This window comes from Boleophthalmus pectinirostris, unplaced genomic scaffold, assembly GCF_026225935.1.
Source record: "Boleophthalmus pectinirostris isolate CB_2022bp ecotype Guang Dong unplaced genomic scaffold, ASM2622593v1 HiC_scaffold_17, whole genome shotgun sequence".
NCBI classification, from domain to species: Eukaryota; Metazoa; Chordata; class Actinopteri; order Gobiiformes; family Gobiidae; genus Boleophthalmus; species Boleophthalmus pectinirostris.
In genome coordinates, this window is record NW_026571115.1 from 27681354 (window position 1) to 27695228 (window position 13875).

Genomic DNA, 13875 nt, shown 5'->3' on the forward strand with positions numbered 1-13875 from the left:
TCTAGTGGTGATATGTGAGATTACAACAGGGGCGGGTCACCCAGTCTAATTACAGATCGTAGCTTTAAACATGTTCTTATTACTAAAAATGCCTTGTAAAACCTGCAGACTTACCGTCAGCAGCCTTACCTCTCCTGAAACTTGGTCAGGCATCACCAGCATTACTTCAGGGATACTGCGGAACATTCCAGGCAAAGCTTTAATATCACTATGGAGACGAGCGGGTGGTGAATCCTCCAAAAAATATACACATATAATAGTGCTCCAAACCTGTAGTTCAGAGGTAAATGCTACAGCTCTACCAAATAATACACAAATCACTGATGAAGTCCCAAAGTCAAGTAAAAGCTCCATTAAAACAGACAGAGTTAAGTTATGTTTTATTAATCCATCTTGTGCATCTGTCCCCGCTAGGCCCGGGCGCTATGGCGTTAGCAAACAAACATTTACCGCACCGGGGTCTTGTCGTTTTATTGGTGCGTGCGTTGTCATGGAGACCGGGCACATAGCTCAGGGACGCCCCGGCCCCGGCTCTCGCAGTGCATGAGCGCCAGGCCATATAAGTACCGCTGGAAGAAGTACTCAGTTTAGTTATGTAAAGTACAGACGCAGAAGCAAAAAATACTCAAGTTAAAGTATCACATGAACAAATCCACTTAAGTAAAAATATTAAAGTATAGTGAGTGTGTTGGTTTTGAGTACTTTTGTGTGATTGTTGCTGTACTTTTCCCTGTCCTGTAGATGATTTCACATCAACCTGTCACGCTGGCTGTAATCTCTGCATATTTATATTTTAAATGTTCATTAATATGTGCTGTCCCTTTACAAATAAATAAATGAATAAAATAATAAATAAATAAATAAATAAAATAAAATAAATAAATAATAAAAAAATAAAATGTACTTAAATATTTTTTTAAGTATTTTGCAGGTCTCAAACAACAATAAAAAATACATTTACTTGTTTACTCCTGTTCAAACATTTAGTGAAGTAAAAGTGAAAAATATCCACTTTAAAATATACTTAATAGTTTAATAGTTTCATTCACACATGTTTAACACACAAACTCTGCATATTTACACAGACTTTTTCTCTCTCAAATTAAAACACTCTGTTCCACCTTGTGATGTCATGTTGTAATACAGGAAGTGCTCCACAGTGTTTTTAAACTCCACACACCTTCACGAGAATCATTTGGATAATTTCAGCCCAGGAATTGCCAATCTCTACTGAACTAAAAGGTAAAAGGTAGCTGTTAACTTGAAAACTACCACTTCACAACAGAACAGAGCATTCTGAACTTTGGAGACAGACAGACTAATAAACCAGACTTACTCAAACATGTGTGAATGAAACAAAACACAACTCTAGACATATTTTTTAGGAGGTAACAACATTATAACATGACTTAAAGCTCACAATAGTCAGTTTTGTGTAATATTGGACCTTTAAGTAAAGTACAGCTACCTAAATGTTTTACTTAAGCACAATACTTTACTACTTCTAATTCATTATGTTCCACCACTGCATGTAAGAGACTGAAATCTGACCACTTCAGCCCAAAAGCTCCTTGACCTACACATTTTCTAAGTTTGATTTGTCTAGACATCGCCTCCTACTCCTCTGCCCTCTCTTGCACTAATTATATCACATACATGATCTTTTTTACACAAGCATCAGATGCTTATTTGGATCTCACTGGCAAGCATGCATCTAACTTGAGAACAGTCCGTAATTAAAGGGCACACTTGAGTTTAATTAGTGTCTTAAAATAAAAGCGAAAATGTCAATGCTCTTTGCTCAGCGTCAGTTATATCCAGTATCCGTGACTACGCCTTCAATATACCATGTTAATAATTCTCGCCTATAGCTGCATGTTCACACCACTGTGGCCTCTTCAGGACTTTTGAAAGCCCCAGTGGAGAATACTGTTAGGGGCCACTGTAAGGTCTCTGGTTCAACTCCCACCCGGGCTTTTCTGCGTAGAGTTTGCGTGTTTTTCTTGTATCTGGGTGGGTTTCTTCTGGATTCCTTCATCAAAATATGTACAGATTCACAAGTTTCAGCATTCCTGGTATGCGCAACCATTTGAAGACTTGTTTTAAATTGTTAATTGCTATGGCAACAGTCTTTATTTGTCGTCATTCTGAAGCCTATGGTAAAAGGTCAGATTTTTATATAGTGCATTTCTACCTTCAACTACATTACATAAAAAAAAAAACACTCACCCATTCACACACCAGTACGCAGACACTGGGGGTAAGGTGGGTTAAGTGTTTTGCCTTAGGACACAATGAGAGTACTCATCTGGGGTAGGTGGAATCACACCGCCAACCTGCTCGTCAGTGGCAGTGACCTTTTAATGAAACTTATGTCAAGAGCGGGATTCGAACCACTAATCTTAGTATAAGTGGACAAACGCTCCAGCAACTAAGCCACTGTAACCATGGATCTAAAATAAAAACTGGATAGGGCATTCCCCCTCTGTCCCAACTCGAGACAGAGTAGTGGCTGCACCAGGTACTGCAGCTCCCGGGAGCTTGGGCCCAGAAAGAAATTCTCCCATAGAAGCACAGTGCATTTTTGGGAATTCAAACTGTCCGTGTTCGGCTGACAGGGCATCCACAACTTTCACAAAGGTTGGATTTTGCAGGGATTCTTTTCTATTTTCACAACATAATCTTTAAAAATGTTTAAATCAAAAAGTACCTAAAAGTTAGCTTTGTAAGACTTAGCCTTAGACTTAGACTTTGTAAGACTAGCCCCTACTGAGGAAGTAAATGCGAAAGAGAAAAAAAATTTGGGCCCATGCACCATTGAGCAAAAGCCAGGTTGGTGCCACCTAGTGCCTGCACTCAATTGCATTTCTCTCCAGTGACTAGGCCAGGAATTAGAATACACTAAATGATTTGCAAGAACCCTAGAAGTTGTAGACTGCGCACCGGCCAATCAGTGAAGAGCTGTGAAGCCATGACATGAAACTCAAGCGCCTGTCTGTGTCCCTTTTGTGGAACAGCACAACAGTAAACAAAGCGGTCAAGATGGATGTAGACCACAGGTGTCAAACATAAGGCCCGGGGGCCAGATCCGGCCCTCCAAGACCTTTAATGTGGCCCTTGGGTGATTTTCTATTAAAATATTTTAAATGTTGAAATTGAATTTTTCTTAAAGTTTCAGGTTGTTCATAATATTATAATTTTATAATCAGAAAGAGTTCATCGATTAAAAAAGATGTCTGTAATAGATTTGCATTTCTCTGCACAAATATTTGAACTTATTGTTATTTTGGGGTTTATATGACATGAATTTTCTGATCCGGCCCCTTTGGGATCAAAGTAGGTTGGATACGGCCCCCGGACCAAAATGAGTTTGACACCCCTGATGTAGACGAAGACAGACATTCTGTGTTGGCAACGATTCCCGAGAATTTAAAACTGGAACAAAGAGAATGTTTGGTGAATATTATCAAGAGGAAAGACATTATTGCCCTTCTTCCTATGAGATTTGGCACATTACATATTACATATGCAATTGGTTAAATTATAAAAAGTACCCGCCTATTGTCGAGCGAATGAATCCCAATGCTGCAAGGTCAGACGGTTTCCACAAAGTGAAACCAGCTGATGAATCAGGCTAGTACCACTGACCACAAGCAATTGAAAACAATACAACACCATCTTGGGTTCACCTTCCAGAGTTTATTATAGTTCTATGACTTTAACCTATAAGTAAAATAAAGTAGTCCTGACCAAACCTACAGCTCAAGAAGTGGAGATGGGCACTGCTCCTGACAGATGTCCTCAGTGGCCTTAAAGAATGGGTCAAATGCAGAGACCCAGTTTGCAATTTTAAAAAAAGTATACCGTATTTATATGCTGAAGAAAATATCCTTGAACAACCATGCCTGCTTATGGCTAAACAGCATTGTCGATATAGATGTATTTTTGGTTCTCTTCCACCATTCCAGGCTATTTGGTGAGACCCGACTGGCTCAAATGTCTCTCTCCTCCTGTATGCCAACCGTTTAGCTTTTACTGGAGGATCTGGTTCAGGGTCAAAGGTCGAGCGCAGACAAGTCACATGACATGCCAGGGGTCGAAGAGGCGCACAAGGAACGCCATGAATAAACAGGGCAAACCAAAACAAACATGTCCAATTACGGGCACTGACTATTTCTTTTGGCGGCCATGTTTTCATTTCAAAATCCACAATACAGGGCTGTTCTTCATCAACACAGAAGAGTTATTTGAAATTTTGTGATAAAATTGTGTCAGAATTTTGTTATAAATGAAATTGGATTAGTATACTGTATTTTGCACTGATTTTCAAACTTTTTTTCACGTCTACAATTTATGGTTGAGGATAAATGGAGGATCTATTGCACAAATTTAAAGAATTTGGCTTTCTATCAGGGCTAAACCAGGTCTAGACCAGGATTAAACCAGGTCCAAACACCGTCCAGACCAGGATTAAAGTGCCCACATTACAATATTTTCTGATCTATGTCATAATGTTTCTTCATCATCACAAACATATCAGGAGTTTTGTTTCATTCGCACATGTTTAACCCAAATGAACACTCTGTTCCACCTTGTGATGTCATGTGGTAATACAGTAAGTGCTCCATGTGTTTTGTAAACTCCATACAACTCATCTGGATAATTTCAGTCCTGGAATTGCACATCTCGACTGAACTGAAGGTAAAAGTAGCTGTTAACTTGAAAACTACAGGTTCATGAGACCATAAGATGGAACAGAACATTTTGAGCTTTTGGAGATGTAAACAAACTAATAAAGCAGGATTACAAAACACAGCTCCAGGTATGTTTTTGAGGAGGCAACAGCATTACAACATGGCTTAAAGCTCACAAGAGTCAGTTTTGTGTAATACAAGACCTTTAAACTAGGACATAACTAGGACGAAATTAAGTGTAAACCATGCCTAAACCAAAATCAGTATTCAGAGCTTAATTTTTAGTCCAAAAACTTTGTAAAACAACAGGATCATCCCCATTCTGAACTAATACACAACATCAGGACTAACCCAGATACATTTATAAACAAAAACAAAATGACCACATGGACATTCTAAACTGCAGTACCCTTGATATTTAGCTGTTTGCCACAGCTTCTCAGCCATGTACATTCGCAAGGAACATTTTAGTTGTCAACATTTTTATGGACAAGCGGTGCTGTCATGTCACCGAACATGTGACCCCCTGGTGGGAGGGAGGGTCAGCGCCTTGGCCACTCATTTCAAAGCTGAAGTCACTAGATCTCCCCCCTCAAAATAGCCCCAGCAGAGGGTATATAGCGACCCCGTCTTGCTTGTACCATCACTTCTGTGCATCTGCAAAGCCAGACTCTACACACAAATGGAATGCAAGAGTGAAAAACTGTTCGAGAAGTTGGAATCGGACTCACTTTGGATTTAAAATGCAATGTTGAGCCGCTAATCCTAAAACGGAACAGCTGTGAAAACCAAAAGGATTCTATAATTGGATTGTTTGTGCTTTTAAACTTTTGGATATCAGTTCTTCTCCTGGACATTTACTCGTAGGAGGAGGTCTAACCATAACTGCGAGGATGAAGTACAACTACCACATAACGGGGTCTTCGTATACCCGGGCATCTCAGTACACGCCGAGCTACCATTCTGCAAGCCACTACACCCCTACTTCACACTACACACCTAGTTTAACCACGTCCTCCTATACTTCTTTGACAAAGTATTCTCCGACGCAATACAGCTCAACACACTACATGCCCAGCAGCTATTCTTCCAGCTACAAGACTGCTTCTAGCTACGTCCCTTCATCGTACACCACCAAGACTTCCCGGTACACTTCGACACGCCGTGCACAGGCTCAAGAAAAACCTCCATCGCCAGTTATTGTACCGGAAACACCCGCCAAACGGACAGTGCATTTTCCCAACGATATCGTCTTCCAGGATATCGTCCGAAGAGGAGATCTGGAGCAAATCGGAAGGTTCATGCGAGCGAGGAAAGTCCGTGTGGATACGTTGTTTCATTCAGGTAAGAAGTCTTGGCATGGATTGTTTGAAGATAGACTTTAGGTTGAGGTTTTTTTGGTAAAGATGGTTGGATTTCTGTGCAGGTATGGCAGCGTTGCATGAGGCAGTGCTCACGGGGAACCTTGAAGTCGTGAAGTTGCTGGTGAAGTATGGAGCAGATGTTCACCAAAGGGATGAAGATGGTTGGACGCCGTTGCATATGGCGTGCAGTGACGGTTATCCTGAAATTGCCAGGTAAGAGATTCACAAATTATCGATGTGAAAATGCGTTGAGGTTTTGCAGTATCTCATGTTATTTTTGACGTGCAGGTATCTGTTGGCGATGGGAGCCAGCACAGAGACGGAGAATGAAAACGGAGAGAAACCGGCGGATCTTATTGACCCGGAGTGCCAAGAGTTGGCCAAACTGTTTGAAACTGGCTGCGTGTGAAAAGAGACACTTGAAGACATTGTATATTTATATATGTCACCAGGTCACTGCCACTGTAAAGCTATATTATTTTGCTTGTTTGAAAAGTATATGTTAAACTTGGGTATTATGTGAGTTGTACTAGCGTAGTTGTACTTCTTCTTTTGCAGACCAAGTGATTTGTTTTTTATGTTTCTACTGAATTGACACAGAATTTGAGCCATGTCGTCTTATAACAAAATGTTTCTCTTTCTGCTGGGCAGGAGGAGGAACTCATGACTGACACTTTACTGGTAGATTGGAAGTAAAAATAATTGTTATCCATGCACTTCACCTACTGTGTATAATTCATCTGTACAGTCCTTTCAAAGTCTTATGATTTCCAGTGCAATACATATTTTTGTACGTTTTCATAAATAAAGACATTTTACAAAATAATAATAATAAAATTGTGTGTTATTTTATGATTTAAGCCAATGTAAAAAATTAAATCCTAATACAGCATGCAGGTCTTGAAAGTATAGGCAACATTTAGCTAGAGGAGGTCAGTAATTAATCAGTTTACATAAATAGCATGCTCAAGTACTCAAGATTTGCATTTTCTACAGTTGTATTTTAGGTAGCCTATGACTTTTACTTCACTGCATTTGAAACATAAATATAATACTTTCTTCTCCACAACACCTCCAAAAAGGATGAGGGTTAGGATAGTGGGGGAGCTTTCCTTGTTTTCCACGGACAACAAGGATGTTTTCCTTCCTCAGTTTGCTGTGACTTGGCCTTTAATCTATTTTAAGGGTCGACTACAGTCACTTCTAACAATCTTTGAATTGTCTTATTCTTATTCTATTTGTTTTAGAGATATTAGATAAGATATAGGTTAAATGAATTTCTGTGCTCATTCTAACTTCTATAACCAGACATGTTTCTTGTCTTCACATCCAATGTTGTACAACATTTATGTACATTATTTACTGGCTGGAATGAATTATTCATTCATACAGTATCCTTTTTAATTCAGGTAAGCATGCCTAATACCAGCTTACTGTAATACAATGTCTTACTAAACGGATAGCCTATAAGTAAAGTGGTACTTGCCAAAATCATCTGGCGCCTAAGTGAGCGGCTGAAATATAAATAATAAATACGTACATGAATACATACATACATTCAATTTATGCATATAAAATAAAACTTATTTTTATAGATTGCTCTAGTGTCTTTATTTTTATTTTATATATTTATTATTATTATTATTATTTTTATTATTTTTTTCCACTTCCGTGTTTCTGTGCCGGAAGTGATTGGTTGGCATTGGCAACGTTTAGCCAGGCTTCACGGCGTTTACAGCTGAGCTTCTGATAAAAGCAGGAGAATCCGTGGATCGAGGGTACGTTTAATATTTCGATATCAGAGCCCTTTACTATGCGAAATCAAACCGATAAAAGTAGTTTGTTTCTGGCGTGTAGTGAGAGCAGCGGCAGATAAACATTAGCGCTGTTCGGAGCTAGGCTAGACAATGTACCATCCGCTAGCACAGGCTTGAATGTTTGTGTCAGCAGATCTATAGATAGACGTGGACATGTCGGTTATTGATGCACTAATCACAAATTGTTACACTCAAAACAGTATCTTGATTCGTCATTTGTTTGTTAGTGATCTGATCTTCGGTCTGCGGGGATTGTTGTTGACATTGTTGGGCTAGCCGATTTAGCCTAAAACGTAAACAAATGCATCCTCAGTGTTGGGAAGGTTATTTTTAAAATGTATTCCCCTACAGATTACAGATTACATACCCCAAAATGTAGTTTGTAATCCATTAAATTACTTAAAGTGAGTAACGTAATCTGAATACTTTGGATTACTTGCTGTAGAGAAGCAAAGACGAGGAAATCTTCACATGAGATGTTTTGTCTGATAAAAGACAATGAAAAGCCCAGACTTTACTTAACCAAATTAAAAATATTATTGATAGAAGAGGAGGAGACACGGTCCACGCAGCATGATTTAGTCCTGTTAAATTCTGTTTGAGACATGGTTTATTCTTGGTTTAGTCCTGGTTTAGTCCTGGTTTAGACCTGGTTTGGACCTGGTTTAGACCTGGTTTTAGTCCTGGTTTAGTCCTAGTTTAGACCTAGTTTAGACCTGGCTTAGTCCTGGTTTAGACCTGGTTTTAGACCTGGTTTAGTCTTGGTTTAGTCCTGGTTTAGTCCTGGTTTGGTCCTGGTTTAGACCTGGCTTTAGATCTGGTTTAGACCTGGTTTAGACCTGGTTTTAGACCTGGTTTAGTGTCCGGCAATGAGTAGAATTACCGAAAAAAAAGGGGATATAGCCCAAAATGTGAAAACAGGAATATACCTCTGTGTAATCCATTTACCAAGTAACCAAGTAACTGTAATCCAATTACCACTCACTGAAACAGTAACTGTAACTGAATACAGTTACTCATAATTTGTACTCTGATTACGTAACTCTGGTACATGTAATCCATTACTCCCCAACACTGTGCATCCTGGTAGCTGTCGTTTAGACTTATTGATTAATCTGAACCTTAGTGCTGTCTAAAAGTCTGCCTAATCGATAAATTGGTAAAACTGTTATACTAAACTATCTCAAACATAAATTCTATAATGTTTGCAATGTCTGTGCAATTAATTTACAGATTTTTTGTTTTGTTTGTTTGAGCAGACTTCAACTGTACACTTTTTATTCTTCTCATCCACCCACCACAAAGGAGCAAAGAGCGAGTACAAACAGAATGACCAGGTAAGACAAAACTCGACTGTAATTAATATAACTACACGCTCTTTCAATAATATTTAAAATTTTGCATGTCAGAAAATGTAATTAGATGCATACATATAGTGATTAGATTGACAATATTGTATTTTCTGCTTTTTTTTTTTTAGCTCATCTGCTCCCAGGATGGTGAACAGTTACAAGCGGACCTCAAGCCCTCGATCTCCCACTAACACCGGGGAACTTTTCACCCCAGCACATGAGGAAAATGTGCGATTTATCAATGACAGTAAGTGAATTGCTTTATATTTGGAATGACTGGCATAATAAATCACAAAAATGCTCAAATATCTCATTGAAATTATTCTAAACAATATTTACAAAACGTCTTGTATATTAATGTTTTTTTTTTTCTTAGCTTGGCTGTGTGTGCTCAAGGATATCCGTTCAACGCCAAATAGTGAACGCAACGACCGTGGCCCACAAGAATATGTTGAGAAGAATCCAAACCCAAATCTGCATTGTAAGTTCATGTCTCTGGTTGCCTGTATTAGTTGTCAGGTAATGAAGTTTAACTGAAGTTGCTGCTTTATATTCTTATTTATTTTCACTTTCTGTTTTAGCTTTTACACCAGTGGACCTGAGTGATCTCAAGAAACGCAACACACAGGACTCCAAGAAATCCTAGTCGCATGATAATTGAAAAGCTTTTCCCAACCATTTTTCTTGAATTTGATCTCCATCAGCCTTTGTCATCCTGAAAGTCAGCCCTCTTGGTCATGCAGAAAGTCAGTATTTTATCTTTGGATCACACCTGCCTGAAAAACTTGGATTATAAGGATTAATTCAACTTTTCCATTTTTATTTAATTTCTAAATCCGTGACATGTACATTATTTTAAATGGACTATCGGATGTTGAACAGCAAGCTTGGGTCGTAACAGGACAAGACTGCAGTTTAAAACATTTACTTTTGCAACTCTGATGACCTTGGAAGAAATACAAAGGGCTGACTATTTTAGTTGTTTTTTGAGCATTAGTTGCATATTTAATAGGCCACCTTGGATATTTTAAAGACCACATTGGATATCAGAAAGCCAAATCCATCCTAAAAGGCCAACATTTTTATTCTAAACATTTCCTTTCCGCTAAAATGGACTTTTATTTCCTAGAGTTTACTGTCCAGTACTCCACCTTTGGTTTATGACCCCAAGTCTTGGAACGGAATTGAATAAACATTTTTTACAGTAACCCTGTTTATGCTTATTATCATCTTAGATCCATACATAACTACTAAGAAACACCAGTATCACACTAGCGAGGCCTCCTGTGGTATGCAAGTAAGATATGATTTAATTAGAAATATAAATTTAAATCTACAACTCTAGTGTTCTTTGTTATAGTCAGACAGTTTGTTTTACTAAAATCTGATTTAAAAAATGAGCGTTAAACGTGAGACGTGGTGACGTGGAGCATACGCGTATTACGTAATGGTGTCTTTATATAAACCTCCGCGCCTTCCTTGTTTGTCGTTGGAGTGCAGTCTGCAGATCGTCGAGACACCAGAGCTGAGGAAGGGACCAGTTGAGCTAGCTTGTTTTTAATTTTAGCGTTGTTGGGCAGCAATAATGGTTGATAAGATGGATATGTCTTTAGACGACATTATCAAGCAGAACAGGCGAGGTGGTGGAAACCGCGGAGGAAGAGGCCGTGGCCGCGGAGGCTCTGGCGGCGGCCGCGGTGGCGCTGGCCGTCTTGGAGGAGGAGGTGGCGGAGGATTTGGAGGCCGAGGCGGCGGATCCGGCCCCATGAGGAACCGACAGAACCTGAACCGCGCCCGGGGCAGACCAACGCCTTATAGCAGGGTATGAAAATTAAAGGAATGGGCAGATTATGGAAACCCGTAGGCAAACCTCAATGCCCGGGTTAAATCCTTCTGTTCTCCAGTAGGCTTGCTAGCTAACCTGTAGCCAGCTCGCTGGTTATGCCAATATGTCACTGCCCAAACCCTCTCCACTGAGGCTCACTTTAAAAATGCTCTTGAGCAATAAAGCAATTGTTTGAATAGTCTGCCCTTCTACCACAACATCAGAGCATCGTCGTTTGAGGGGCCTTTGAAGAGGGCTAGCGCTAGCCATGCGGCTAACTACGGTAGCTAAAGTTGGAACGCGGAGGCCTTCCCAGCGCCATTTTGAAGCCAGCTTTTGAATAAAAGATAGCCGACCGAGAGCAGTAGAAATGTTTTTTACACCAGTCTCAATTTGTTTACGAGACCACTTCATCTGCCACGTGCTTTTTGCTCAGCTTTTGGAGAGTAGTTTTTGTGTTCTTGGTGAAACGACCGGGCGGCCTTTTGTTCGGGAGTGGCGGCCGTGTTTCACAACAGTGGCTTTTCACCTACAGTTTTACAAAGGATGAGTGGACTTCAACTCCTTCATAGCTTTCACATAAGGCATTGTTCAATTGGAATTTCAGCTGAGCATCTGTTGAATGAGTAACAAAGGCCCAGCCAAAATGGCGTGATCTCAAAATGGACGCTGTGATAATCCACGTATCAGCGATAGCTGGCAGTGTTCTAGTTTCCCCTCATCTGCTTTATATGGACATTTCTCCACCATGGCCCATTTTTTTTGGCTTTGGAATGAACTGTGATCGGGGACGAGGCGAACCCAGTGCACCGCTGGAGGCGACGCTGATCAGACGGGACGCCCTGTACCTGGATCAGTTCTGGAGGGCCTTTGTTGGAGGCGCTAATGGCAAGAGTACAGCGGGAGTTGTTTGTTAGCTGGGTGGGAAAATGTTAAAGTTTGGGGCTATTGACAGTTTATCTTTTATATAGAATAAACGTCATTTACAGTCATAGAAATGTATGTACAAAACACCCCTTTTGTACTTCTGTATGTGTTCCCTGTGTCTGTCACTTGCTTGTTGTGATGGGGTGGGCAGGGAACATTGGGGTTGCGTCTTTGGGATCTGAGTGAGCACCTTGGTCCTGTTGGATGTGGAGCCCCTGCTTGCCCCAACACCCAGCCGTGTGGACTCTGTGAATGACAGGGACAAGGGGATCCTGAAGTCAGCAGGTGCGTTCTCTTTCATCTGTTGCAGCCCAAACAGCTTCCAGACAAGTGGCAGCACGACATGTATGACAACAGCTTCGGCGGATTCAACGGAGCAGCTGGAGGCGGTGGTGCTGGTGTCGAAACGGGCGGAAAGCTACTGGTTTCCAATCTCGACTTCGGTGTCTCAGATGCAGATATTCAGGTAGTTTTGTGGTGTGCATCACAGCTAAGAATTAACAGGGTTCGTCTCCTAATGCAATGTTTGTGTATTCTTCTTCTATAGGAGCTTTTTGCTGAATTTGGAACGTTAAAAAAGGCTGCAGTCCATTACGACCGCTCTGGCAGAAGCTTGGGAACTGCAGATGTTCATTTTGAAAGGAGAGCAGACGCTCTGAAGGCAATGAAGCAATACAACGGAATCCCACTTGACGGTAGGCTTGACAAACAAAAGGATAAAATGTATTTAAGTGTATAAAATTTTTTGGTTTCTAAGGACTTTATTTTCCTTGAAGGCCGACCCATGAACATACAGCTCGTCACATCACAAATTGACACACAGAGGCGACCGATGCAGGGGTGAGTTGATGTTTAATATATGCTTAAAGTGTAGCTCTCCAAAGTATGTTGTATTAAACTTTTTTTTTTCTCTTGTAGTGTCAGTCGAGGCGGTGGCATGAACAAAGGTCGTGGTGGATTTGGTGGCATGCAGAACAGGCGAGGAGGCAGAGGAGCTGGTGGTGCCAGAGGACGGGGGAGGGGCGGACGTGGTGGTGGAGGACCTAGCAGGCAACAGTTGTCGGCAGAAGAACTTGATGCCCAGTTAGACGCCTACAATGCCAGAGTAAGTGTTAATGGGCATTTCATGTATGCTGTGTGAAAAACTAGAGACTTGACGGTTTGTTTTGTCTTTGCAGATGGACACGAGTTAAGCCGTGCTTCTCCTGTTCTTGTCCCCTCTCTGCACGAAGGGACACTTGTTAAATTGTGCAGAATATTTTACACATGGTTGTGTCTGGTGTGATTGCAATTGTTCCGACCTCTTCTTTTAAATACTCCAAAGTGTTTTTTTACCTGTATTTTTGTTTCTCACATGTTTTGGCAGTAGGTAATTTGATGCTGGAAAAGCTCAGTTTATCCTCACCCTGTAGTGAAAGACTTGTAATAAAACCTGCTAAGTTGCCAATTCTTTGTCTTGTTGTTTTTGGTAAAAAGGATGGGATATGAGCCAAACTTATTGTTTCAACTATCTTAAGGAAAATGATAATGTAGGATTGGGAAATGTCACTTTACCATTCACAGCCTCTACCAAAAATTATTAGGGTGTATTTAACTTGCACATGAATCTCTATGCTATGCTATCCTGAACTATGTTGTTAGGCTTTTTTTTTTTTTTTTTTTTTTTCCTCCCCTTCAGACCGAGAGTTTGTTTTCATGCCTGACAGTTTTGACTGCTCACTAGTGTCTTCCTCAGAATGGTCACGTGATGTCAGGTCTGAAAAAAAAAAACCCTAATGACATAAATTACCGGAAGGTCAAATGAATCTCATTGGACTATCCATTTTAATCTGTATTGTAGTTCAGATATATGCAGCTAGGTGGCAGAGTACTGCTAACAGTCTTTGGTGGAAAGAC

The 13875-nt window shown here is 40.4% G+C and overlaps 3 protein-coding genes across 3 annotated transcripts; all 3 read left to right on the top strand.

Annotated features, from left to right (window-relative positions):
• Positions 1-5357: 5357 nt before the first annotated feature.
• Positions 5358-6878, top strand: ppp1r27a (protein phosphatase 1, regulatory subunit 27a). Its single transcript, XM_020922667.2, has 3 exons — positions 5358-6038; positions 6121-6271; positions 6347-6878. The coding sequence occupies exons 1-3, from the start codon at positions 5588-5590 to the stop codon at positions 6465-6467; spliced, it is 723 nt and encodes a 240-aa protein (XP_020778326.1). The 5' UTR covers positions 5358-5587; the 3' UTR covers positions 6468-6878.
• An 862-nt stretch (positions 6879-7740) lies between these two features.
• mcrip1 (MAPK regulated corepressor interacting protein 1) lies at positions 7741-10435 on the top strand. Its single transcript, XM_020922696.2, has 5 exons — positions 7741-7836; positions 9135-9212; positions 9356-9474; positions 9604-9708; positions 9809-10435. The coding sequence occupies exons 2-5, from the start codon at positions 9205-9207 to the stop codon at positions 9871-9873; spliced, it is 297 nt and encodes a 98-aa protein (XP_020778355.1). The 5' UTR covers positions 7741-7836; positions 9135-9204; the 3' UTR covers positions 9874-10435.
• Positions 10436-10698: 263 nt separating this feature from the next.
• alyref (Aly/REF export factor) lies at positions 10699-13426 on the top strand. The gene is made up of 6 exons (XM_020922645.2): positions 10699-11049; positions 12290-12445; positions 12527-12674; positions 12756-12819; positions 12898-13084; positions 13158-13426. The coding sequence occupies exons 1-6, from the start codon at positions 10813-10815 to the stop codon at positions 13170-13172; spliced, it is 807 nt and encodes a 268-aa protein (XP_020778304.1). The 5' UTR covers positions 10699-10812; the 3' UTR covers positions 13173-13426.
• Positions 13427-13875: the final 449 nt, after the last annotated feature.

Excerpts from the sequence above, each read along its gene's own strand:
- ppp1r27a (XM_020922667.2), top strand. The coding sequence starts at position 5,588 with ATGAAGTACAACTACCACATAACGGGGTCTTCGTATACCCGGGCATCT. Across the intron at positions 6,039-6,120 it reads GGATACGTTGTTTCATTCAG|GTATGGCAGCGTTGCATGAG; the intron begins GTAAGAAGTCTT and ends ATTTCTGTGCAG. Across the intron at positions 6,272-6,346 it reads GGTTATCCTGAAATTGCCAG|GTATCTGTTGGCGATGGGAG; the intron begins GTAAGAGATTCA and ends TTTGACGTGCAG.
- mcrip1 (XM_020922696.2), top strand. Across the intron at positions 9,475-9,603 it reads TGTGCGATTTATCAATGACA|CTTGGCTGTGTGTGCTCAAG; the intron begins GTAAGTGAATTG and ends TTTTTTTCTTAG. Across the intron at positions 9,709-9,808 it reads TCCAAACCCAAATCTGCATT|CTTTTACACCAGTGGACCTG; the intron begins GTAAGTTCATGT and ends TTTCTGTTTTAG.
- alyref (XM_020922645.2), top strand. The coding sequence starts at position 10,813 with ATGGTTGATAAGATGGATATGTCTTTAGACGACATTATCAAGCAGAAC. Across the intron at positions 11,050-12,289 it reads GACCAACGCCTTATAGCAGG|CCCAAACAGCTTCCAGACAA; the intron begins GTATGAAAATTA and ends CATCTGTTGCAG. Across the intron at positions 12,820-12,897 it reads CAGAGGCGACCGATGCAGGG|TGTCAGTCGAGGCGGTGGCA; the intron begins GTGAGTTGATGT and ends TTTCTCTTGTAG.